Source organism: Mustelus asterias, chromosome 6, assembly GCF_964213995.1.
Source record: "Mustelus asterias chromosome 6, sMusAst1.hap1.1, whole genome shotgun sequence".
Lineage (NCBI taxonomy): Eukaryota > Metazoa > Chordata > Chondrichthyes > Carcharhiniformes > Triakidae > Mustelus > Mustelus asterias.
In genome coordinates, this window is record NC_135806.1 from 120,753,755 (window position 1) to 120,781,437 (window position 27,683).

At 46.9% G+C, this 27,683-nt stretch overlaps 1 protein-coding gene across 3 annotated transcripts in view; it reads right to left on the reverse strand.

Moving 5' to 3' along the window:
- Positions 1 to 27,683, reverse strand: part of LOC144495139 (organic cation/carnitine transporter 2-like) — a 152,278-nt gene that overhangs the window by 79,972 nt on the left and 44,623 nt on the right. For 2 of the 3 annotated variants that reach the window (XM_078215095.1, XM_078215096.1), the window contains exons 2-4: positions 27,046 to 27,149; positions 18,077 to 18,231; positions 531 to 702 (exon numbers count right to left, since the gene is read on the reverse strand). In XM_078215095.1, coding sequence (XP_078071221.1) covers positions 531 to 702; positions 18,077 to 18,231; positions 27,046 to 27,149 — 431 coding nt within the window. The remainder of the gene's footprint in view (positions 1 to 530; positions 703 to 18,076; positions 18,232 to 27,045; positions 27,150 to 27,683) is intronic. The other variant, XM_078215097.1, reaches the window with a different exon arrangement.

Sequence of the window (27,683 nt, forward strand, 5' to 3'; positions counted from 1 at the left end):
TACGTTTGCACCATCGCCAAGGTCGCCTACTTCCATTTTCTTAATTTGACCCAACTTCACTGTCTGCTTCAGCTCATCAACCGCTGAACCATTATCCATACCTTTGTTACCTCCAAATCTGACAATTCTGCTTTCCTGGTCAACATCCCATTTTCAAACAGAAACTTGTGCTCATCCAAAACTCTGCTCTCTGTGTCCTACCTCATACCCAAGTCCTGTTCACATCACCCAAGTGCTCGATGAGCTACATTGGCTCCCATTTTTGCCAGAAATTGTTTAAAATTGAAAACATCTCATCCTACCTGAGCCTTAAACACTATGGCTATTCCCTCAAGGCGTCCAAAGGTTCCCTCCCTTCCTCCCCCTCTTTCCCCCACGAGGATGCTTTTTCAAACCTAACTCTTTGATCAAGTTCATCTGCCCCAATAAATAAAACTTTATCCATTTGCTTTCAAATTTTATTTGATAACTTTCCGTCGATGCCTTTGCACATAGTTACAATTGACAACAGTAAAAAAAAATTAACTCACCACCAAAAAGGAATATATAGAACCTCTGGGATGGTCAAAGCTAATAGTAACATCCTCCAATTTCGGATATAATATGCAAAGATTGGCAGAATAATATATCCTATGGCATAAAACATGCAGACACCAAGTGTTGAGTAAGCAGTCCTCTCAGCTTTGCCAAGGAGTTCAGTTCCTGTTCAGTGAAGGAAAGAAAATAACTTAAATTAGATAATCAATTATCAAAACCCTGGCACATTTATTGTAAATGTAAATTTTGAGTTTAAGCAATTCAACTCCGAGACATAATTTTGCTAATGCAACTCAATGAAAGGATAGAAAACACCACTGTGTACTATTATTAACAGATACATAAACATATCTGAGTGAAATTCCTCTGTTGTTCTTTGCCCTTTGAGGTGAGGTTATTATCTGGGATCATAGAATCATGCAGAAGAGGCCCTTCGGCCCATCAAGTCTGAACTGACATGCGAGAAACATCTGACCTCCCACCTAATCCCATTTACCAGCACTTGGTCCATAACCTTGAATGTTATGGCGTGCCACGTGCTCATCCAAGTACTTTTTAAAGGATGTGAGGCAACCCGTCTTGACCATCCTTCCAGGCAGTGCATTCCAGACCATCACCATCCTCTGGGTAAAAGGTTTTTCCTCACTTCCGCCCTAAACCTCCTGCACCTCACTTTGAACCTATGTTGCCTCGTGACTGACCCTTCAACTAAGGGGGCTGCTGCTCCCTATCCATTCTGCCCATGCCCCTCATAATCTTGTATACCTTGATCAGGTCGCCCCTCTATCTTCTCTGCTCCAGTGAAAACAACCCAAGCCTATCCAACCTATCTTCTTAATTTAAATGTTTCACCCCTGGTAAATCTCCTCTACACCCCCTTTAGTGCAAATGTTTGGTAGGGTTCTGTTGGGTATGTAGGTAACTGATAAAACCAATCTGCACTTGGAAGGTTCTGCTGCAAATGGGACAGGATAACGGAGACAATTGAGTTTTGGACAAGTGCTGGCTCAGGATTTCCTCTCCTTGCGTTTCCTCTCTGCCTCTGATATGCACTTGCTTTCGAAAGAGGCTGCACCATCAATTAGATGCCAATTCATAGAACTGGGCGCATCGAAGACATCACATTATGGTTAGGGAGGCCAAAAACATGTTCAAACTCGACCATTGCCATTACAACAACCAATCCCATTTTGCCCTATCACCCCCTTCCCATGCCTAGTGATCTGTGCCAACTCTTGCAATGAAGTCATCAAGAATGATTAGCTTGTCTGACTTTGGCACAATAACAATAAAGCAGTGGAGACCACCATAGAATTAAAAGCAGTTTAGATTCCAAGATTAAATGAAATATTAGAAAATAAAACCCAGTTTCTGAAAGATAAACAGTATCTTACATATACTGTCACAATATAAATGATCAAATATCACAAGGAGATACTCGTAATGAGAAATCGTTATGATTTTCTCTCAGAGATATATATACATATAACACCATACAATACAGCATGAAATGAGGACTTTGGCTGCACAATCTGACTTCTGCATCTGTAAGATAAATGGAGGCAGAATTCCAGGGTCTGAATATTCCTAGGTCCCCGGTTTATTGCCGCATGTGGAACAGTGTTACGATCCAAACTGCTGTTACATAGAAACATAGAAACTAGAAGCAGGAGTAGGCCATTCAGCCCTTCGAGCCTGCTCCAACATTCATTTTGATCATGGCTGATCATCAAATTCAATATCCTGATCCCCCCTTCTCCCCATATCCCTTGATCCCTACAGCCCCAAGTGCTATATCTAATTTCTTCTTGATGTGGAGTTGCTGGCATTGGACTGGGGTGGGAACAGGAAGAAGTCTCACAACACCAGGTTTATTTGGAATCACGAGCTTTTTGAGTGCCTCTCCTTCATCGGGTGAACGGAGAGGTAGGTTCACAAACACAGTATATATAGGCAAAGACACAACTGCAAGATAATTACAGATTTGAATGTGAAGAATGGTTGGAATGAGAGTCTTTACAGTCTTTAATTTCTTCTTGAAGTCACACAACATTTTGGCCTCAACTACTTTCTGAGGTAGTGAATTCCATAGATTCACCACCCTCTGGGTGAAGAAATTTCTCCTCATCTCAGTTCTAAAAGGTTTACCCCCTTATCCTCAAACTATGACCCCTACCTCTGGACTCCCCCACCATTGGGAACATTATTTCTGAATCTACCCTGTCTAACCCTGTTAGAATTTTCTAAGCTTCTATGAGATCCCCTCGCGCTCTTCTAAATTCCAGTGAATATAATCTTAACTGACTTAATCTCTCATATGACAGACCAGCCATCCGAGGAATCATCTGGTAAATCTTCACTGTACTCCCTCTATAGCAAGGACATCCTTCCACACAATATTCCAGGTGTGGCCTCACCAACGCCCTGTACAATTGCAGTAAAACATTCCTATTCCAAATTCAAATCCTTTTGCTATGAAGGCCAACATACCATTTGCCTTCTTTACTGCCTGCTGTACCTGTGCGCTTACTTTCAGTGACTGATGCACGAGGACGCCAAGGTCTCGCTGAGTATCCACCTCTCTCAATTTATACCCATTCAAATAATAATCTGCCTTCCTATTATTGCTACTGAAGTGGATTGCCTTACCACTGGACAAGTCAGATCCTAGGGTAGAAACTGGTCCTAACTTGTATTTTTTTGTTTGGAAACATATAGGGCAGCTACTGAACACGTCCACAGGAGTCTGCTTGTGTATTTTTAGTAAGGCAGTGGCGTAGTTGTATTGTCAATGGACTAATAATCCAGAGACCCAGGGTAATGCTCTGTTGGTGAGCGGCGGGAAAAAAGAGAAATCACCCCTCTTCCCCAACTGGTGAGAATCACATCAGAGCTTTCTTTTTTCACTAAGTGCCATAAGATTGTGACTTGAGTCTCTCCCGTTTTCTTGCTTGTTCGGCACTTAGACTTTTTTTCATTAGATTTCACCCTTAGTCATTTTTCGGGAAAATTCTACCCATTATCTCAAAACGTTTTGTTTTGCACTTAACAGGACAAATGCAAGAGTGACAAGTTTCAAACACTCACAACAATTTATGCTACAGGAAACAAGGGTGCTGATTGATTGGCAAGTCCAATCTAACTGACCAAGACATCACCATGGAGAAAGGCATGGGGAGTTACAGGCTCGCCAAGCTCCCAGACAGTCCAAAAAAAGCCAAAGGTTTTTAATATTCCATTTGTTTGCAGAGAACGGGCCCCTGTCTAGGAATGGATGTTAATTCTAGCAAGTGTAAGATAGGATCGCAATTGAATATCTTAAGTTGGTTGTTAGTGTAGATATCAGTCCACTCAGGATTCTTCAGTAAGTGCTGCCCACTCACAGAATCACATCTAACAGTAGACATTTAGTTTGGGGTTTTGCAAGCGCGGGCTGGTTGTTTACAGTCTGTACTCGGCCTATTATGAATAACCGGAGGAGCATGTTGTTTGATCAGCCAATCATTTGAACACAGCTGGCATCGTACTGGCTCAAACGTTCATACACAACATTGCTGAATTGTGCGGTAGGCAGAATATCTTTTATTCTGTTCACAGTCGGCAAAGTTCCTGAAGTAGGGAACAGATGGGGGAGGTGGGGGGAGGGGGGGGGGGGGGGTTCCTGGCAATAGAAGACAGATAGCTCGAGCTGCAAAGATTCAACTCCAGCTGCAATTGGATTGAATTCTCACCTTGGAGGTGGGGAAACTGGAGTTGGGGCCGTTTCCGCGTCCTGAACTTGTCCCTGAGGCGGAAACTAAAATGAGTCACAGGAGAGCCCCTTTAATTGATGGGAGAAAGGTCTGGTGACTAGCTAGCAGCCAGGGGGTTGTGACTGTGTAAGCACGGGCTCGATTTAAGCAGGCCACAGCAGCTATCAAGTGCATTGGTTATGCTAAATTGCCCCTTAGTGTCCCGGGATGTGTAGGTTAGCAGGGTAAATATGTGGGGGTTTACGGGGATAGGGGCTTGGTGGAATTGTTGTCGGTGCAGACTCGATGGGCTGAATGGCCTCTTCTGCATTGTAGGAATTCTATGATTTTATGATTCTTATATGATTCCATTACCGTGGCTGCTATTTCATTGACTCTTCTGTTTGGAAGGTGTTCCAGGGCAGCAAGAGGCCTGGAACCCTGGGGCAGGTAAACCCTTTGTTTCTGAGGTGCAGACTATGATGGAGAGAAGGAGGTCTGTCTAATTTGCAGAGATAGCTGGAGGAGGCTCCTTCACACAGACAAAACAGGCATGGCTTGAAATTTCTAATGGCAGAAGCAACATTAGGAGATCCTTGATCCAGTGCTGGAAAATGTTCAATGACCTTGTGTGTGCTCGCAAGGCGAATGCTGCCCCCAAACCCTCAGGAAAGGTCCCTGAGTATTGATCCTCCAGCAGATACACTAGCTGAAAGCCTCAAGGCACATGCTGGTCCTGAATCTGGGAGGCTTCGTAGCCAAGGCACTTACTGGCCGTTCAGAATGGCTCACAGCCATAGTGCTGCTGAGGACTTGCCAGCTCTGAAACATGCTGAGTGGGATTTTCCAGCTGTGCTCACCCCAAGGCTGGAAAATCCTGCCCAAGGACCTTTGCATGGTCCATGTCTCACCCGCTACGATTCCTGTGATGGGTGGGATAGGAAAATTCCGCCCCCTGTTTCAAATAAACAGGGGCAGCTGTCATTGACCAAAGTCACTAGCTTTCGGAGCGCTGCTCCTTCGTCAGGTAAGTGCACTTACCTGACGAAGGAGCAGCGCTCCGAAAGCTAGTGGCTTTTGCTACCAAATAAACCTGTTGGACTTTAACCTGGTGTTGTGAGACTCCTTACTCTGTTTACCCCAGTCCAACGCCGGCATCTCCACATCATTGACCAAAGTGGACAGCAGTGCCTTGTCTCACTCTCTTTTGTCCTTGCAGGAGAAATGTACACACGATACCGAAGAAAGGGTCCAGGCAGATGGAGGTATTGCCTCTACCTCCAAGTCATCGCATCATGGAGGAGAGAGCGATGGAAAAGTCAGGGTCGTGGACCAGGAAGCAGTCGCCCTGGTTTAAATTGGCACTCATGACAGAGATGATCATTACTAAAGAAATGCATTAATTGAAGGGATACAGTCACACTATTCTCTCCAACAGCATGTTGAACACTGAGTTGCATTCTTGGATCATAGAATCATGCAGTGTAGAAGGAGGCCATTTGGCCCATCGAGTCTGCAGCAACCACAATCCCACCCAATCCCTATCCCCATGTATTTACCCTAGCTAGACCCCCTAACACTAAGGGGCAATTTAGCATGGCCAATCCACCTAACCCGCACATGTTTGGACTGTGGGAGTGTGGTGAACCATCGTTGGTTCCCACTGGATAGTACTGAGCAAGGGTCTGGCCAGTACTACAAGGATGTACATATGTTACTGTTGGGTTGTGCTACTTGTTGCTGTTGGGGTTAGGGTGGGGTTGTTACACCTTTGTACTGTAGTGTTGTGGTACATCCCAGTCGGGCTCCGCCTCCTGGGAGAGGTATAAAGGTCCCTGCTCTGGCTGGGACCCCTCAGTCTGGGATCGTGTATATAATTATTGGCTGCTTCATTACAGTAAATAAAAGCCTTTATTTCCTGAGCATCAAGCCTCGTGGTTGATAACGCGCATCAATTTTATTTACTGTTGTTAACCTCTCGTCGAGAAAATAAAAGAGAGTATGGAGCAGATCCTGAAACCGGAACGCCTTACACTAGATCCACGTGCGGTGGGCGCCTCTAACACCTTCGACCACTGGCTGAAGTGCTTCGAAGACTACCTGGCAGCCTCCGCAGCGGTCACCACAGATGATGACAGACTCTGGGTCCTCCATGCGAGGGTAAGCGACACTGTCTACCTCGCGATCCATGCGGCCACCGATTACACAAAGGCCCTCGAGCTTCTGAAGAAGCGTTATATCAAACCGCCCAATGAAATACACGCTCATTACCTCTTAGCCACTCGACGACGGCAGTCTGGCGAAACGATGGAGGAATATGCGAACGAGCTCCTACAGCTAGCCAGGGGCTGTAACTGCAAAGCTGTGTCGGCTGAGCAGAGCATGAACGACCTCGCCCGAGATGCGTTTGTGGCGGGAGTTGGATCATCGTACATTCGACTTAAACTATTGGAGAAAGGTAACCTTGACCTTACCCAGGCAATCGAGCTAGCGGAGATGCTGGAGACGGCCTCCAAAAGCTTAGTATTGTATCCGGAAGACCACGTGGAGACAACGTGGCAGGAGCAGTCGCCAATCCCTCCTCGTCCCTCGGGTTCGAAATGCTGCGTAATGGCGTGCTCACACTCGGGCCAGAAGACGGCAGCAGCTCCGGGCGGCCCGTGGTGCTCCTTCTGTGGGGGAGTGAAGCATACTTGGCAACGGTGTCCCGCTAAAGTTGTGTTGTGCTCCGCCTGCGGTAAGAAAGGGCACTATTCGAAAGTGTGCCGATCTAAATCTAGGAACGGCAGTGCGGCCTGCGATTCCTCAGAGCTCGGCTCTTCGTCGTCGAAATTATCGAGGGGTTCGTCCACATGCGAGGCCAGGACGACGCCATTACGGTCGACGGAGTCAGAGGTGTGTGACCACCAGGGGTCGTTGAGTTTGGCGCCATCACCCACGTGCGACCTATGGGAGCGGCCATGTTGGTCGGCACCGACCGCGAACGACCAGCAGGGGTCCTCCTCGTCGATTTCAGCTGCCTGCAGTGGCGCTCATGAACCAACGGTGGCGTCGATCATCCTGGACCAGGCCAAGCCTCATAGACTTGACAAATCTATGATGAACATCCAGGTAAATGACCACGTGATTTATTGTCTGTTTGACAGCGGGAGCACTGAGAGCTTTATCCACCCAGACACTGTGAAGCGGTGTGGACTCCAGATTCAACCTGCCAAACAGACAATCTCTATGGCATCGAGGTCCCGGTCTGTCACCGTGCTAGGGAGTTGCGTGGTAACTTTGACGGTACAAGGCACAGTTTACGAACGTTTCAAGCTCCTAGTGTTGCCGTACCTTTGCGCGCCAATAATTCTCGGACTAAACTTCATGGTCCACTTGAGGAGTGTAATCCTACAGTACGGTGGGCCACTCCCTTCACTGGCAGTGGGAGAACAGCAGCAGCCTCCAAATTGCCCAACGCGCCCCGCCTGTAGCCTCTCGACGCTGAAGATCACCACACCCTCCCTGTTCCAGAATCTTGTGCCAGGCTGCAAGCCCATCGCGACTAAAAGTAGGCGTTACAGCGCTGAGGATCGGATCTTCATTAGATCTGAGGTTCAGCGGCTCCTCAAAGAAAGGATCATACAACCCAGCGCTAGTCCGTGGAGGGCGCAGGTCGTGGTGGTCAAGAGCGGGAACAAACCCCGGATGGTCATTGACTGTAGTCAGACCATTAATCGATACACGCAGCTGGATTCGTATCCTCTCCCGCGCATATCTGAACAGGTCAATCAGATTGCGCAGTACCGGGTGTTCTCCATCATAGACCTCAAGTCTGCCTACCATCAACTCCCCATTCGCCCAGAGGACCGACAATACACGGCTTTTGAGGCGGATGGTCGCTTGTATCATTTTCTCAGGGTTCCCTTTGGTGTCACCAATGGGGTCTCGGTCTTCCAGCGTGCTATGGACCGAATGGTGGACCAGAACGGGCTGTGGGCTACCTTCCCGTACCCAGATAATGTCACCATCTGCGGCCATGACCAGCAGGACCACGACACGAATCTCCTGAATTTCCTACGCACTGCATCTCGCCTGAACTTGACCTACAACAGGGAGAAGTGTGTGTTTCGTATGCGCCATTTAGCCATCCTAGGATACGTGGTGGAAAACGGGGTCATTGGCCCTGATCCAGACCGTATGCGCCCCTTTTCTGAACTTCCCTTGCCTGCTAGTGCAAAAGCACTGAGAAGATGCTTAGGCTTCTTCTCTTATGCGCAGTGGGTTCCCAATTACGCGGACAAAGCCCGTCCGCTCATTAAGTCCACGACTTTTCCCCTAACGCCAGAGGCCCAATTGGCCTTCGATAAATTAAAAGCCGACATCGCGAAAGCTACGATGCACGCTGTTGACGAGTCCATCCCCTTTCAGGTGGAGAGCGATGCATCTGATTTCGCCCTGGCCACCACACTTAACCAGGTGGGCAGGCCCGTCGCATTTTTTTCCCGCACCCTCCAAGGCCCCGAAATCCGGCATTCAGCGGTGGAAAAGGAGGCCCAGGCCATTGTGGAGGCCGGCAGGCACTGGCGCCATTACTTGGCAGGAAAACGGTTCACCCTGATCATGGACCAGCGGTCCGTGGCGTTCATGTTTAATAACACGCAGAGGGGCAAGATCAAGAATGACAAGATCTTGCAGTGGAGAATTGAACTCTCCACCTATAACTACGACATCATGTACCGTCCAGGGAAACTCAATGAGCCCTGGGATGCCCTCTCGCGTGGAACATGCGCTAGTATTCAGGAGGACCGTTTGCAGGCTCTCCATTATGACCTATGCCATCCTGGGGTCACTCGGCTCTACCACTTTATAAAAGCCCGCAACCTGCCCTACTCGGTGGAGGACGTCAGGTCCGTAACAAGAAGCTGTCGGGTTTGCGCGGAATGCAAACCGCACTTTTACCGACCTGACCGGGCACATTTAGTCAAGGCCACTCGTCCCTTCGAGAGACTGAGTGTCGATTTTAAGGGCCCCCTTCCCTCAACAGATCGGAATGTGTACTTCCTCAATATCATTGACGAGTACTCTAGGTTCCCTTTTGTTGTTCCCTGCTCTGATACATCCGCTGCCACGGTTATCAAGGCATTCCGTGATCTCTTTACCCTGTTCGGGTACCCCGGCTACATTCACAGCGACAGGGGCTCGTCGTTCATGAGCGATGACGTGAGGCAATTCCTGCTCTCATACGGGATTGCCTCTAGTAGGACCATGAGCTACAACCCTAGGGGTAACGGACAGGTGGAACGTAAGAATGCTACAGTCTGGAAGGCTGTCTTACTGGCGTTGAAGTCAAAAAGTCTTCCAGTCTCCCGTTGGCAAGAGGTGCTCCCTGATGCGCTCCACTCTATTCGCTCCCTCCTGTGTACGGCAACCAATGCTACTCCCCATGAGAGGATGTTTTCATTCCCTCGGAAGTCTTCCTCGGGGACCTCATTACCGTCTTGGTTGATGTACTCAGGACCTGTCCTCCTGCGGCGACATGTAAGGGCCCGCAAGTCCGACCCGTTGGTCGAACAGGTCCATCTCCTCCACACCAATCCTCAGTATGCCTATGTGGCATACCCTGACGGGCGAGAGGACACGGTCTCGATCCGAGACCTGGCGCCAGCAGGGGACGTAGCAACCCCTGTTGCTCCCATACCCCCTGTTACAAACCCCTTAACTCTTGTTTCTCCCCCGGACACGGCGCGGGCAGCATCGGGACCATTGCTTAACCCTTTTACTCCCGTGTACAGCTTGCCTGAGTCCAGAGGATGGTCGCCACTGCAGGGCGTGTCAGGACCCCATGGACTACCGTCACCTCAGGGTCAACCGGCCTGTGAGGCCGTGGAAGAACAGCTGGACGCCGCCTTGGGGAGAACGCCACCGCAAGTGCCTACTCCGGTGTCACCGCCGGTATTGAGGAGGTCACAACGACGGTGCGGTCCCCCTGACCGTCTGAACTTATAGACTGATGACACTTTATCCTTTTTTTTGTACCCCGCCGGCCTTTGTTCTCAAAGGAGGGGTGAATGTGGTGAACCATCGTTGGTTCCCACTGGATAGTACTGAGCCAGGGTCTGGCCAGTACTACAAGGATGTACATATGTTACTGTTGGGTTGTGCTACTTGTTGCTGTTGGGGTTAGGGTGGGGTTGTTACACCTTTGTACTGTAGTGTTGTGGTACATCCCAGTCGGGCTCCGCCTCCTGGGAGAGGTATAAAGGTCCCTGCTCTGGCTGGGACCCCTCAGTCTGGGATCGTGTATATAATTATTGGCTGCTTCATTACAGTAAATAAAAGCCTTTATTTCCCGAGCATCTAGCCTCGTGGTTGATAACGCGCATCAGGGAGGAAACCGGAACACCCGGAGGAAACCCAAGCAGACACGGAGAGAACGTGCAGACTCAAGCACAGACAGTGGCCCAAGCTGGGAATTGAACCCGGGTCCCTGGCGCTGTGAGGCAGCAGTGCTAAACAGCTGGTGTAGAAGGGAGGGTTTCAGATATCTGGACCATTGGGGTCTCTTCAGGGGCAGATGTGACCTGTACAAGAAGGACGGGTTGCATCTAAACTGGAAAGGCATAAATATTCTGGCCAGGAGGTTTGCTAGTGTCACATGGGAGGATTTAAACTAGTTTGGCAGGTGGCCAGGAACCAAAGTAAAGATGAATTAACTGAAGGGGAACCAGAGAGTAGGACCAGTAAGACTTAGGGAAAGAGCAGGCAGGGTATAGTTGCTAATCAGAGAGGGTCTGGTGGACTGAAGTGCATTTGTTTCAATGCGAGAAGTGTATCAGGTAAGGCAGATGACCTTAGAGCTTGGATTAGTACTTGGAACTATGATGTTGTTGCTATTATAGAGACTTGGTTGAGGGAAGGACAGGATTGGCAGCTTAACATTCCAGGATACAGATGTTTCAGGTGGGATAGAGGGGGATGTAAAAGGGGTGGGGGAGTTGCACTACTGGTTAAGGAGAATATCACAGCTGTACTGCGGGAGGACACCTCGGAGCGCTCATACAGCGAGGAGATATGGGTAGAACTCAGGAATAGGAAGGGTGCAGTCACAATGTTAGGGGTTTACTATAGGCCACCCAACTGCCAGAGGGAGATAGAGGAACAGATATGTAGGCAAATTTTGGCAAGGTGTAAAAGTAACAGGGTTGTTGTGGTGGGAGATTTTAACTTCCGCTATATTGACTGGGACTCACTTAGTGCTAGGGGTGTGGTTGGGGCAGAGTTTGTAAGGAGCATCCAGGAGGGCTTCCTGAAACAGTATGTAGAGTGTCCAACAAGGGAAGGGGCCATACTGGACCTAGTATTGGGGAATGAGCCCAGCCAGGTGGTCGATGTTTCAGTAGGGGAGCAGTTCGGGAACAGTGATCACAATTCAGTAATCTTTAAGGTACTGATGGATAAGGAAAAGTGAAGTCCTCAAGTTAAGGTGCTAAATTGGGGGAAGACTAATTACAACAATATTAACCTAATTATAAGTGTGGGGAAGTTTTTTGTTTTCTTTTTTTCTTGCTGGTAATGGCTTCAGGGATGGCAGTTCAGGCAGTATGCTGCATCTCCTGTGGGATGTATGTGGTGAGGAAATCCAGTAGTGTTTCAGGAGATTTTAGTTGTAAGAAGTGCATTAGATTGCAGCTTCTGGAGGAGCGTGTAAAGGAGCTGGAGGGGGAAGTAGAGGAACTCCGCATAATTCGGGAGGCGGAGGTGGAAGTTGATAGGAGTTATAGAGAAATAGTAACTCCTAGAAATGAGGCTTGGGTCAATGCCAGGAGGAGGGGTAAGAAGCAATCGGGAAGACAATCCCCTGGGGCGGTTCCCCTCCATAATAGGTTTTCGGTGCTGGAGGCTACAGTTGAGGAGGAATCAACTGAGCATAGAGAGCAGATCTCTGGGGGTGAGCCGAGTGAGAAAGCTCAGGTGGTTAGGGGCTGTAAAAGACTGGGCCTTGTGATTGGGGACTCCACAATTAAGGGGACAGATAGGAGGGTCGGAACTAAAGGTAGGGACTCAGGGTTGGTGTGTTGCCTACCAGGGGCTGGGGTCCGGGATGTGTCTGACAGGGTATTCAGGACTCTTAGGGGGGAGGGAGATAAACCACAAGTTATTGTACATGTGGGGACACACGACATAGGGAGGATAGGGGAAGGGGATATTAGGCAGGGATTTATGGAGTTGGGGTGGAAACTAAAGGCCAAGACTGACAGAGTGGTTATCTCTGGACTCTTGCCTGTACCACGGGATAGTTTAGAGAGGAATAGGGAGAGGGAAGGTTTGAATTCATGGCTGAGGGGATGGTGCAGGAGGGAGGGGTTCAGGTACTTAAGCAATTGGGGCTCGTACTGGGGAAGGTGTGACCTCTATGAGAAGGATGGTCTACACCTTAATCAGAAGGGGACCAATATCCTGGGGGGTAAATTTGCTGAGGCCATGCAGGGAGGTTTAAACTGATTCGGGGGGGGGGAGGGATCCTGAGTAGTGGGGCTGAAAGTGAGGGATGCATGGATGGGGACTGCAATGCACGGCATTGCAGAGGTGGGGTGGAGCAGGGTTTGAAATGTGTATACTTCAATGCCAGGAGTATTCGCAATAAAGTGGGTGAACTTGCAGCGTGGATCAGTACCTGGGACTTCGATGTTGTGGCTATTTCAGAGACATGGATAGAGCAGGGGCAGGAATGGATGCTGCAGGTCCCGGGGTTCAAATGTTTTAGTCGAAGTAGGGAAGGAGGTAGAAGAGGGGGAGGGGTAGCATTATTGGTCAGAGATTGTATCACAGTGTCAGAGAGGAGGTTTGATGAGGACTTATCTGTTGAGGTAGTATGGGCGGAGATTAGAAATAGGAGAGGAGAGGTCACCCTGTTGGGAGTCTTTTATAGACCTCCTAAAAGTTCTAGAGAGGTTGAGGAAAGGATTGCGGAGTCAATCCTGCTTAGGAGTGAAAGTAATAGGGCAATTGTTATGGGGGATTTTAACTTGACTAATATTGACTGGAATTGTTATAGCTCTAGCTCGTTAGAGGGGTCAGTTTTTGTTCAAAGCGTGCAGGAAGGTTTTTTGACTCAGTATGTAGACAGGCCAACTAGAGGTGAGGCTATATTGGATCTGGTGCTGGGAAATGAGCCAGACCAGGTGCTAGACTTGGAAGTTGGTGTGCATTTTGGTGATAGTGACCACAATTCGGTTACGTTCACCTTAGTGATGGAAAGGGATAGGCATGAACCTCGGGCCAGTGGTTTTAGCTGGGGGAAGGGTAATTATGAGGCTATTAGGAGAGAATTAGGAAACATAGGTTGGACTAGGAGATTACAGGGACTGGGAACGTCCGACATGTGGAGTTTTTTCAAGGAGCAGCTACTGCGAGTCTGTGATAGGTATGTCCCTGTCAGGCAAGGAGGAATTGGTAGGGCTAGGGAACCGTGGTGCACCAAAAAAGTTTCTTTGTTGGTTAAAAAGAAAAAGGAGGCTTATGTTCGGATGAGACGTGAGCACTCGGGTAGTGCACTAGAAAGCTTTAGATTGGCTAAGAGGGAGTTGAAGAGCGAGCTTAGAAGGGCTAAAAGGGGACATGAGAAGACTTTGGCGGATAGGGTTAAAGAGAATCCTAAGGCGTTCTATAGGTATGTCAAGAACAGAAGGTTGGTTAGGGCAAGTTTAGGGCCAGTTATAGATGGCAGAGGGAAGTTATGTGTGGAACCGGAGGAGATTGGTGAAGCATTGAACCAATATTTCTCTTCGGTGTTCACGCAAGGGGACATGAATATAGCTGAGGAGGACACTGGGTTGCAAGGGAGTAGAATAGACAGTATTACAGTTGATAAGGAGGATGTGCAGGATATTCTGGAGGGTCTGAAAATAGATAAATCCCCTGGTCCGGATGGGATTTATCCAAGGATTCTCTGGGAGGCAAGAGAAGTGATTGCAGAGCCTCTGGCTCTGATCTTCAGGTCGTCGTTGGCCTCTGGTATAGTACCAGAAGATTGGAGGTTAGCGAATGTTGTCCCATTGTTTAAGAAGGGGAACAGAGACTTCCCCGGGAATTATAGACCGGTGAGTCTCACTTCTGTTGTCGGCAAGATGTTGGAAAAAATTATAAGGGATAGGATTTATAGTTATTTGGAGAGTAATGAATTGATAGGTGATAGTCAGCATGGTTTTGTGGCAGGTAGGTCGTGCCTTACTAACCTTATTGAGTTTTTTGAGAAAGTGACCAAGGAGGTGGATGGGGGCAAGGCAGTGGACGTGGTATATATGGATTTTAGTAAGGCGTTTGATAAGGTTCACCATGGTAGGCTTCTGCAGAAAATGCAGATGTATGGGATTGGGGGTGATCTAGGAAATTGGATCAGGAATTGGCTAGCGGATAGGAAACAGAGGGTGGTGGTTGATAGTAAATATTCATCATGGAGTGCGGTTACAAGTGGTGTACCTCAGGGATCTGTTTTGGGGCCACTGCTGTTTGTAATATTTATTAATGATCTGGATGAGGGTATAGTTGGGTGGATTAGCAAATTTGCTGATGACACCAAAGTCGGTGGTGTGGTAGACAGTGAGGAAGGGTGTCGTAGTTTGCAGGAAGACTTAGACAGGTTGCAAAGTTGGGCCGAGAGGTGGCGGATGGAGTTTAATGCGGAGAAGTGTGAGGTAATTCACTTTGGTAGGAATAACAGATGTGTTGAGTATAGGGCTAACGGGAGGACTTTGAATAGTGTGGAGGAGCAGAGGGATCTAGGTGTATGTGTGCATAGATCCCTGAAAGTTGGGAATCAAGTAGATAAGGTTGTTAAGAAGGCATATGGTGTCTTGGCGTTTATTGGTAGGGGGATTGAATTTAGGAGTCGTAGCGTTATGTTGCAACTGTACACAACTCTGGTGCGGCCGCACTTGGAGTACTGTGTGCAGTTCTGGTCCCCACATTACAGGAAGGATGTGGAGGCTTTGGAGAGGGTGCAGAGGAGGTTTACCAGGATGTTGCCTGGTATGGAGGGGAGATCCTATGAGGAGAGGCTGAGGGATTTGGGATTGTTTTCGCTGGAAAGGCGGCGGCTAAGAGGGGATCTTATTGAAACATATAAGATGATTAGAGGTTTAGATAGGGTGGATAGTGATAGCCTTTTTCCTCTGATGGAGAAATCCAGCACGAGGGGGCATGGCTTTAAATTGAGGGGGGGTAGTTATAGAACCGATGTCAGGGGTAGGTTCTTTACCCAGAGGGTGGTGAGGGATTGGAATGCCCTGCCAGCATCAGTAGTAAATGCGCCTAGTTTGGGGGCGTTTAAGAGATCCGTAGATAGGTTCATGGACGAAAAGAAATTGGTTTAGGTTGGAGGGTCACAGTTTTTTTTTTAACTGGTCGGTGCAACATCGTGGGCCGAAGGGCCTGTTCTGCGCTGTAATGTTCTATGTTCTATGTTCTAATATTAGGCAGGAACTGAAGAATGTAGATTGGGGGCAGCTGCTCGAGGTCAAATAAACATCTGGCATGTGGGAGGCTCTCAAGTGCAAGTTGATAGGGATTCAGGACTGGCACATTTCTATAAGGATGAAGGATACGTATGGCAAGTTTTGGGAACCTTGGATAACGAGAGATATTGTGAGCCAAGTCAAAGAGACAAAGGAAGCATTTGTCAAGGCTAGGAGGCTGGGAACACACGAAGCAAGTGTGGAATACAAGGAAAGTAGAAAGAAACTTGAGCAAGAAGTAAGGAGGGTGAAAAGAGGTCATGAAAAAGCATTGGCCAGCAGGATTAAGGAAAATCCCATGGCTTTTTTATACATATAAAAAGAGCAAGAGGGTAGCCAGGGAGAGGATTGGCCCACTCAAGGACAGGGGAGGAAATCTATGCGTGGAGCCAGAGGAAATGGGCGAGGTATTAAATGAGTACTTTGCGTCAGTATTCACCAAAGAGAAGGACTTGGTGGATGATGAATCTGGGAAAGGGTGTGTAGATAGTTTGAGTCATGTTGAGATCAAAAAGGAGGAGGTATTGGGGTTCTTGGGAAACATTAAGGTAAACAAGTCCCCAGGGCCTGATGGGATATAACCCAAAATACTGAGAGAGGTAAGGGAGGAAATTGCTGGGGCCTTGAGAAAAATCTTTGTATCCTCAGTGGCTACAGGGGAGGTCCCAGAGGATTGGAGAATAGCCAATGTTGTCCTTTGTTTAAGAAGGATAGCAAGAATAATCCAGGTAATTACAGGCTGGTGAGCCTTACATCAGTGGTAGGGAAATTATTGGAGAGAATTCTTCGAAATAAGTGAACGTATTAGCGAGAGGCAACATGGTTTTGTGAAGGGGAAGTCATGTCTCACTAACTTGATCGAGTTTTTTGAGGAAGTGACGAAGATGATTAATGAGGGTAGGGCAGTGGATGTTGTCTACATGGACTTCAGTAAGGCCTTTGACAAGGTCCCTCATGGCAGACCAGTGCAGAAGGTGAAGTCGCATGGGATCAGAGGTGTGCTGGCAAGGTGGATACAGAACTGGCTCGGTCATAGAAGACAGAGGGTAGCAGTGGAAGGGTATGTTTCTGAATGGAGGGCTGTGACAAGTGGCGTTCCTCAGGGATCAGTGCTGGGACCTTTGCTGTTCGTAATATATATAAATGTAACTGGTTTGATTAGTAAGTTTGCGGATGACACAAAGGTTGGTGGATTTGCGGATAACGATGAGGACCATCAGAGGATACAGCAGGATATAGGTCGGTTGGAGACTTGGGCAGAGAGATGGCAGATGGAGTTTAATCCGGACAAATGTGAGGTAATGCATTTTAGAAGGTCTAATAAAGATAGAAAATATACAGTAAATGGCAGACCCCTTGTGAGTATTGATAGGCAGAGAGATCTGGGTGTACTGGTACACAGGTCACTGAAAGTGGCAACACAGGTGGAGGAGGTAGTCAAGAAGGCATACAGCCTGCTTGCCTTCATCGATTGGGGCATTGAGTTTAAAAATTGGCAAGTCATGTTACAGCTTTATAGAACCTTAGTTCGGCCGCACTTGGAATATAGTGTTCAATTCTGGTCACCACACTACCAGAAGGATGTGGAGGCTTTGGAGAGGGCACAGAAAGATTTACCAGGATGTTGCCTGGCACGGAGCGCATTAGCTATGAGAAGAGGTTGGAGAAACTTGGTTTGTTCCCACTGGAACGACAGAGGTTGAGGGGCGATCTGATAGAAGTCTACAAGATTATGAGGGGCATGGACAGAGTGGATAGTCAGAAGCTTTTTCCCAGGGTGGAAGAGTCAATTACTAGGGGGCACAGGTTTAAGGTGTGAGGGGCAAGATTTAAAGCAAGTTTTTTACACAGAGGGTGGTGGGTGGAACTCGCTGCCAGGGGAGGTAGTGGAAGCAGATACGATAGTGAGTTTTAAGGGGCGTCTGGACAAATACATGAATAGGATGGGAATAGAGGGATATGGTTCCCGGAAGGATAGGGGGTTTTAGTTCAGTGCTATTTATTAACTGAGAAATAAGTTTGGCCTATATGCTCACGCATAGGCCTAAAAATTCCTTCTGAGACTGAAAAAAATGAGGTTGCCTTATCTGCTCGGTGAATAATGATCTATGGTAGACAGGTAAAAAAATCAATGCATTAGAGGAACCAGACGAATCCTTTTGTAACATTTGTTAGAGTTGTACTTTCAACCATCACAGAGGTAAAATAAAAAATATTCATTTGAAAATAAGATTAGTGAAGTTTTACTAAGAGTAATTATATATTTTCCAGCTTTTTTTTGGATACGTACAATGTAGTCTGAAAAGAACTTACCTAGAACAAATGCCGCTACATAGTTTGAGATATCTCCAAAGCCAATAAAAAAGCACAGAATGCAGAACACTTCCCAACTCCAGGAGATCACTTGAATGAAGCTTAAGAGTGTCTGTACTGCCATAGCTCCAAAGAGAACGATTTTTCTCCCATACCTTTGAACAGAAGGAAAAGATAGAAGTTTAGATACTAACGGAGTATGCTTCGTAGTACCAAACTTGAGAATTGCTGAAAAAAAAGAGAATTGCTATCAAAACTTTTCATCTTGCACTCATCAGGATAGCTCGCATGAAGCTTCCAACTGTAACGGTGGAACAACAATTTATACTGCATGAGAAGACAGCGCTGATTGGTTGGCAAATGGACTCTGTTGCTGCCATGGAGAAGGCAGCACGGAACAATTAACTGCCCAGCTTTGTTCAAATTCAAACAGGGCAGATCTACTCTGATTGGTCAAGGCATGGCCCTGTGGAATGAACCAGGGAATGACTGTTCGCTAAGTTTTGGTTTACTTGAAAAAAAGGTGCAATGTGTGCACCTGTTCCTTCTGACTGCAAAGGACAGGGCCCTGTGAGTGAATATATGTGGCTTACACAAACTGGAGGCTACATATATTTACACAGAAGGCCCTGTCCTTCACAGACAGAAGGAACAGGTGCACACATTGCACCTTTTTCAACTAAACAGAAGCTTAGAGAACAGTCTTTTGCCAGTTCATTCCCCTTGACCAATCAGAGTCAACCAACCTGGTTTGAACTTGAACAAAGCTGGACAGTTAATTGTTCCGTGCCGCATTCTCCATGGCAACGCCCCCACCAATCGGAGTCTACTTGCCAACCAATCAACACTCTCTTCTCATGCAGTATAAATTGTTGTTTCACCATGACTGTTGATAATTTTTCAAGAGCCATCCAGATTCGTGAAAGACAGAAAGCTTTGATAAAATGTGTCTTTTTCAGCGGTACTCAAGGATATGTTTCATCTTATATTTATAAATACTTAATTTAATTAATGTCAACCCCCACCCTCACACAGCCCTCCCCTCCCCCCCCCATCCCCCTCCCCTCATCCCACTTCTACAGCTATACCCCAAATTCTCTAGCTTAAGAAACCACAATTTGGCTACAGAATTGCTGAATGGTTTCTGAAGCTTAGGAACACATTAACAAGAGTAGACCATTTAGCCCCCAAGTCTGACTTCTATTCAACCCAACTCCATATAACAACTATTTCCCCTTATCCTTTAATACTGTTAGATAGCAGAAATCCATCATTCTCCAATTTAAAATTAACAATTGATCTAGCTTTAATTATCATTTGAGGAAGAGAGTTGCAAACTTCTGGTACCCATTGTGTGACAGTTTTTCCCAATTTCACTCCAGTAAGTTCTGGGTCAAATATGTAGACGATATGCCCCCTATCCCTATAATATTCCCCAAACAGCACAGAGTTTCTCTCTACCTGGTCCCTTTAATATTCTGAAAACATCGTTCAAATAGCCCCTTAACTTTCTAAATTCCATGGAATACAAATGTAGTTTGTGTATTCTCCCCCCTGCGCAACTGAACACTTGGGCCAAAACCTTCCGTCTTCATTTACATTTTGTGAAAGTGAATGGAGTTTTGGCTGGAAAGCCAAATTTTCCATTCTCGGGTCAAGCCATGGACAAGACCGGAGAATCCCACCTTTGGTGTCCAGGTATCTAAATAGAGCCTGGGTGGGGTTGTGGGTCGGTGCAGACTCGATGGGCCAAATGGTCTCCTTCTGCACTGTAGGGATTCTGTGATTCTATGATGACTCTATGTATCATTCTGGTAAATAGATGTGGTGCCCAGAACTGCCCAGGCTTTTGAATGCTGCAGAATAACTTCCATCCCAAATTGTATTCTAGTCCTCCAAATACAAAAGGTCAGAAGTCCATTCACCTTTTGGGTTATTTACAGTATGCATTCATGACATTTTAATGATCGATGTACCTGGACGCCCAAGTCTCTTTGTACCTTCAATGTTTTTAGCTTTTCACTATTTAGAAAGTGTCTTGTTCTATCATAGTTAAGTACAAAAACGATGATCTCACATTTGCTTACAATGAAATCCATTTCCATCAGTTTTATCCTTTGGTTAACTTACTAATAGCTCTTTGTAATTCTGCGTTTCCATCTACATCGCTTGCAATGCCACCTTCCTTGGTGCTATCAGCAATCTTGTGCCTTTTCTGTCTCATCACCTCAGTCATTCAGAAGTGAAATGGATGGTTGAACCACAGATAGAGGTTATTCTTGAACATCACTGTCACAATTTACCAAGTAGGGAACCTGCCCACTCTCCTTAATCTCTGCTGCCTGCTGCACAGATAATTTCCTTAATGGGTCAATAATTTGCCTTCAAATCCATGGCGCTTCAACTTTAGCTAATGGTCTCTTATCTGGAATTTTATCCAGTGCCCTCTGGAAATCCATTTCGAGAACAGTTGTAAACATTTCCCTGTGCATCATCTTAGTCACCTCTTTAAAACAATTTGACCCGATTCACGGACATGATTCTAACCTTTACAAATCCATGCTGCTCTTTCTCACCAGCAGAACGTTTTCAAGGTTTTCAGTCACTACACCCTTAGTTATAGCTCCCTCTGCTTCTTGAATTTCCCTGCTCTGATACAAAGAAAGATCAATATGTCCTTTTAGTCGGCATGGTGGCACAGTGATTAGCACTGCTGCTTCACAGTGCCAGGGACCCCGGTTTGATTCTAAGTGCTGAATCTGGGCGCAATTCAGATCCGACTTGGAAACCTGTTCTCAGGTGCCCCCATACGCACTTAGCCTGAAAAAAAAATTGAGAGTCTGAATCGTGCTGTGGGCGGGGCTTACCACGCCCGAAACGCTGCTGCTCCGATTGGAGCTTTGAACTGCGCATGCGCAGTGAGAAAAAAATTTGAAAAAACACACCCCTGTCACATCACTCCCGGACCGCAAGAAGCGGATAAAGCGGCTCAGGAGCGGCGGCCCCTACAGATATCACCCCACCCCCACAACATAACTGCCCACTTATCCACCCACCCTCGATCGCGACCCCCTGCCCCCCCTTGCCCCCCACCGATTGCCCGCAGAGTGGCAGCGGTCCACCCCCCCCCGCCCCACCAGAGAATGATCTGGTCTCCCTCCCCCCCCCCATCCACCCCAACCAGAGAATTATCTGGCCTCCCTCCCCCCTCCCCCACCAGAGAACAATCTGGCCTCCTCCACCGCCCCCCCCCCCCCCCCCCACCCCCCAACCAGAGAATAAAGTGGCCTCCCTCTCTCCCCCCCACCAGAGAATGATCTGGCTCCCTCCCCCCCATCAAAGAATAATCGGGCCTCCCTCCCCCCTCCACCAGAGAATGATCAGGCCTCCCTCCCACCAGAGATACATCTGACCCCCCTCCTCCTCCCTCCCCCCCACCAGAAAATGATCTGGCCTGCCTCCCTCCCCCCCCACCCTTCCACCACCTGCCGCCCCCACCCTTCCACCACTTGCCCCCCCTCCACCCCCCCACCCTGCCCCACCCCCACCCTGCCCCACCACTGATCTGAGTTAGAGAACCGTTGGAACCTCTGAACCCACCTCCTCAGAAGCTGAAGCGCCCGAAACAGGCCTTTGTTGAGCATGTCTCTTTTTCGCCGAATCTGGATGCGCGAACCCGATGGTAAAGGGGGAAATGCTGGTAAAGTTGGGCAGCCTATTAATTCAATTTAAATGCATGCAAATGTATTTAAATCGCCGTTGCACCCATTTCGCGCGGGATTCGGATCGCGGCCATTTTCGGGCCTGAGTAAAGTGGGCATCTGCGCAGATACGGGCGCGGATTGCACGAATGGCCTTGGGCGTGACGCAATGGTAAAATTGGGCCCATAGAGCCATAGAGGTTTACAGCATGGAAACAGGTCCTTCGGCCCAACTTGTCCATGTTGCCCCTTTTTGTAACCCCGAAGCTAGTCCCAATTGCCCGCATTTGGCCCATATCCCTCTATACACATCTTACCCATGTAACTGTCTAAATGCTTTATAAAAAACAAAATTGTACCCGTCTCTACTACTACCTCTGGCAGCTTGTTCCAGACACTCACCACCCTCTGCGTGAAAAAATTGCCCCTCTGGACACTTTTGTATCTCTCCCCTCTCACCTTAAACCTATGCCCTCTAGTTTTAGACTCCCCTACATTTGGGAAAAGATATTGACTATCTAGCTGACCTTTGCCCCTCATTATTTTATAGACCTCTATAAGATCACCCCGAAACCTCCTGCGCTCCAGAGAAAAAAGTCCCAGTCTATCCAGCCTCTCCTTATAACTCAATCCATCAAGTCCCGGTAGCATCCTAGTAAATCTTTTCTGCACTATTTCCAGTTTAATAATATCCTTTCTATAATAGTGTGACCAGAACTGGACAAAGAATTCCATGTGTGGCCTTACCAATGTCTTGTACAACTTCAACAAGACGTCCCAACTCCTGTATTCAATGTTCTGACCAATCAAACCAAGCATGCTGAATGCCGCCTTCACCACTCTGTCCACCTGTGACTCTACTTTCATGGAGCAATGAACCTGTACCCCTAAATCTCTTTGTTCTGTAACTCTCCCCAACGTCCTACCATTAACTGAGTAAGTCCTGCCCTGATTCGATCGACCAAAATGCATCACCTCGCATTTATCTCAATTAAACTCCATCTGCCTTTCATCGGTCCACTGGCCCAATTGATCAAGATCCCGTTGCAATCCGAGATAACTTTCTTCACTGTCCACTATGCCACCAATCTTGGTGTCATCTGCAAACTTACGAACCAAGCCTCCTAAATTCTCATACAAATCATTAATATAAATGACAAATAACAGTGAGCCCAGCACCGATCCCTCAGGCACATCACTGGTCACAGGCCCCCAGTTTGAAAAACAACCCTCTGCAACCACCCTCTGGCTTCTGTCATCAAGCCAATTTTGTATCCATTTGGCTACCTCACCCTGGATCCCATGAGATTTAACCTTATGCATTTAATCTTATTTGTTTATAAATAGAGAGGACCCCCGGGATTTTCTTTGGGTTAAACTAATGGAAGGTGAGCTTAGGTATACAGGGTCAAATGAGCATGAGCTTGATGGGAGGAGCCAGTTCTGTAATCGAGAAATTGCTTTCTGTGGGTAGTTGCTAGCTGGAGCTGTTTCAAAACAGACGTCTGGAGGCTGCTCTGAAAAATCAAACCTCTCTGCAAGCTCCAAGGCTGTTACCCAAGTCAGGGCAACTGAATATGTGTTTGCTAACTGTATTTAATGTGTGCTTTCAGTTTATAAGAGAAATATTGCTTAATTGGAACTGAAATAGTGATAAGTTAGAAATTGAAATTGTTTCCTTTCATTTTAAGTACTGTTCAACTGTTAAAAGTTAAGCTACTTCATTTTGTTTGAGCTATATTTAAACTGTGTTATGAATAAAGCTTGTTTTGATGAAATTTTCCTAATTTTGTCAGTAGAATCCCTCCTGGAGTGAAGCATCATATCCTCACATTTATGCCTAAAATATAAAATTGTTGGGGTCTAATCTGACTTCATAAAGTACCTTGGGGTTCGAGTCCAGTATGTGAGAGGAAAGCGTCTTGCAGTTAAATCGGAGACAGGAATGGGCTGATGCAAGAAACTCGTCCACTTGTGGCAGGATGTCAAATTAGGAATCTTTTATCAAAACAAGCTTTATTTATAACACAGTTTAAATACAGTTCAAACAAAATAAAGTAGCTTAACTTTTAACAGGTGAACAGTACCTAAAATGAAAGGAACCAATTCTAATTTCTAACTTACCACTATTTCAGTTCCAATTAAGCAATACTTCTCTTATAGACTGAAAACACATGTTAAATATAGTTAGCAATCACATATATACTTGCCCTGACTTGTTGCCAGACATTTTTGCCCGATTGAGAGACCTGAAATGAGAAGAGCGTTCCAGGGGGTGGGTGATGGGGTCGGCGGGGGAAATGCTGAAAGCCCCCACTGCTCTTACCTCTGATTCAAATACTCACCTGTCTCTAGGGATCTAGTGATGATCCATGAAGTAATGATTGGAGCATTACTGACAGTAGTGATTGCTCCCGCTGGTGCTGCTGGCAAAGGAGATCTGCCAACCTCTGGCAAACAGGATCTTCATTCCTGGGGTCCTGAATCCTCGGGAAGGCCCGATGTTGGACAATTAAGTGCTTAACAGAGGTTTAATTTGGTCGGGCCTGCCCTATGGGTGTCCCACCAATTCTCCAATCCAGACCCCTGTTTCTAAAGGCCACAATTTCTGCAGCATACTGTACCTGGTTAGTGAACTAGCTAACCATGTGTTGGGAGTTCAAATCCCACCTTGGCAAGCAATGAAATTGAATTCAACAGATCTTGTGACTTCAAGATGAACACCAATAGAAAGCAATAACTGGGAAAGCTGAGCAATTATCGCTCTATGAATGACCACAATCCTACACTAAGTGATGGGCCATGAAGTAGCCTTGTAAACTATTAAGTTATTAAATGATTGTCACGTTAGAAGACACAACACTACTTTCTCCAGCAATTGGACAGTGAGCCATAAATCCAACCTTTCCAGCATCATGCACACGTTAATTGAAAACTAATTAAAGAAAAGTTGGAAATCTTCTTGAGAACAGGAATTCCCTCCTTCTTGGTGCATTGACTGGAGAAGCTTTGCAACACCCTCAATTCCACACTCAATTAAAAGCAGCGTGACAGGAGAGGACAAAGTAGGTGGCGATGAAGGAGGCACGGTAGCACAGTGGTTAGCACTGCTGCCTCACAGCACCAGGGACCCGGTTCAACTCCAGTCTTGGGTCACTGTGTGTGTGGAGTCTGCATGTTCTTCCGTGTCTGCGTGTGTTTCCTCCGGGTGCCCCGGTTTCCTCCCACAGTCCAAAGATGTGCGGGTTAGGTGGATTGGCCATGCTGAATTGCCCCTTAATGTTCAAAGGTGTGTAGGTTAAGTGGATTAGCCATGGTAAATGCCCAAGGTTAAGGGGCTAGGGTGGATGGGGAGGTGGGCCTCTTTCAGGGAGTCAGTGCAGACGTGATGGGCCAGATGGCCTCCTTCTGCACTGCATGGATCCTATAGTTCCATGGCGACGGGACAGACTTTTGACAGTGAAAGGAAAAGAGACAGAGAAATGAGTGGCAATAAATTTGAGAGAGATTTGTAGAGAAACTGAAGGAAAGAAGAAGGCAATATAGAAGCTAGTAGATAGGAGACGAGCCTCGGAATGACTGCGGAATGACAGAGGAAGGAGAATGGCAACGTTAGGGGTGGCAGGAAACCTGCCGCATAAACTGGGTGAGAAGGTGTGTCACTTTGAATGGTGTGCACTGGGTGGGTGAAATGTGCCACCTTACATGAAGGGGAAGGAGTACCAGGTTGAACTGGAGGGAGAGGCCCAGCTGTAGTGGGCAGCTGTTGAACTGAGAGGAAGAAAGGGAAAGTTTGAGCTGGAGTTGAAGGATGAAGAATAGCAGCTTGGATTGAGGTGAAGGAGAAACTTGTCAGCTTCAAGATAGGTTGGACTGGAAGGAAAATATTGACCTCAAGGGGAGGCAAGTTGGAAGAAAAAATGCCAAATTGATTCTGAGAAAGGAAACAACGTCCTTGATTGAATTAGGAACAAAGAATGGAGAGGTGCCAGCACAAAATGGAAGGGATTGGAGAGGGAGAGAATGGGAGGCCATTTTAATTCTTGGCACAAACAGGGCAGTCACACCGTTAACACTGCCTCTGAAAACATACTACCCTGCTTCTGCTCCATTCCTGCGTGCCACTGCGTTGACTGCGCATGTCAGTAAGATATCTGAGTCACCTGCCTGCCAACTGGGGTCTCCGAATTGGGCTGGGGGAAACAACAAGCTAGTGAAGAAGACAGTGCCCGAAAACTAATTTTAAACACATCTTTGGGAGACCAGGAGAGGCAGGATTGACAAATGGAAGTAAATACAGAGGGCTTAAATAAAGCTCCGATAATTCTGAGTGGTTTAAGCCCGGGGGAATAGCGTACTCGGAGGAAGTGTGCCTGTATTGAAAACCAGCAAATTTGAATCCTCCTTTAACAAAAAGGAGAGGCGGTGGCATAGTGACACAGTGGACAGTGGTTAGCACTGCTGCCTCACACCACCAGGGACCTGGGTTCGATTCCTGGCTTGGGTGACTGTCTGTGTGAGGTTTACACATTCTCCTTGTGTCTGCGTGGGTTTCCTCCGGGTGTTCCTCCCACAGCTCAAAAGATGTGCTGGTGAGATGAATTGGCCATGATAAATTCTCCTTCAGTGCACTCGAACAGGCGCCCTAGTGTGGGGATTTTCACAATAACTACAGTGAATGTAAGCCTATTTGTGACTAATACTTTAACTTTACTGGACTAGTAATCCAGATGCCCAGCTAATGCTCGGGGCACCTGGGTTCAAATCCCACCATGATAGATGATAAAATTTAAATTCAATAAAAATCTGGAATTAAGAATCTTCTGATGACCATGAAACCAGTGTCGATTGTCAGAAAAACCCATCTGGTTCACTGATGTCCTTTAGGGAAGGAAATCTGCCGCCCTTACCTGGTCTGGCCTATATGTGGCTCCAGAGCCACAATGATGTGGTTGACTGCCTCTCAGTTTGAGGGCAATTAGAGATGTGCAACAAGTGCTGGCCTCGCCAGTGATGCCCACATCCCATGACAGAATACCGAAACTAGGCTGCTGCTATGAATCTATTTTCAGAAACCTTCGGATGCCAGAATTACGCAAGACACCTTCAGCAGCAAAGTTTAACAGGTCAAGCTTTCCTCTCTGCAGAATGCTCCTGTTGTAAACACAAGCAATCAACCAGCCTGAGCTATATTCTCGACTCTCATTGCATTGACCTGTGGCTGGAATGGTCTTTGCTTTAAACTGAATGCAAGGATTATAGCTGTACCTGTCTGAAATGTGTCCGGAGATGAACGCACCACTTGTCATCCCCAGAAAAATCACTGACATGGTAAAGGGACCTTTCCAATTGTTCTCACAAACTAGGTCCCACTGCAAAAAAGGCAAAATAAATGATTAAAATCACTCACATGCAGACTCTACCTTGGAAAAGAATAACTTCTTTAAAGAAGAACATTAAAATATGGTAGAGAATTCTCATCAATCTGATATGGAGAGTCTTGCTACTTTTATTTCTATTTGTACAAATGCTCAACCTTCCACCACCCTCCTACGCATTGGCGCAGTAATCCAGAGACCCTGGGTAATGATCTGGGACCAGGGTTCGAATCCCACCGCGGCAGATGATGAAATTTGAATTCAATAAAAGAAAATCTGGAGTTAATAGTTTAATGATGACCATGAAACCATTGTCAATTGTCATTAAAAAAAAAATCACATGGTTCATTGATGTCCTTTAGGGAAGGAAGTCTGCCATCCTTACCTGGTCTGGCCTACATGTGACTCTAGATCACATGTGGTTGAACTCAGCGATGGGGCAATGAATGCTGGCCCAGCCAGCGACACCCACATCCCATGAACGAATAAAAAAAATTGACATATTTCTCCTATTCTTTCAGCATGTTG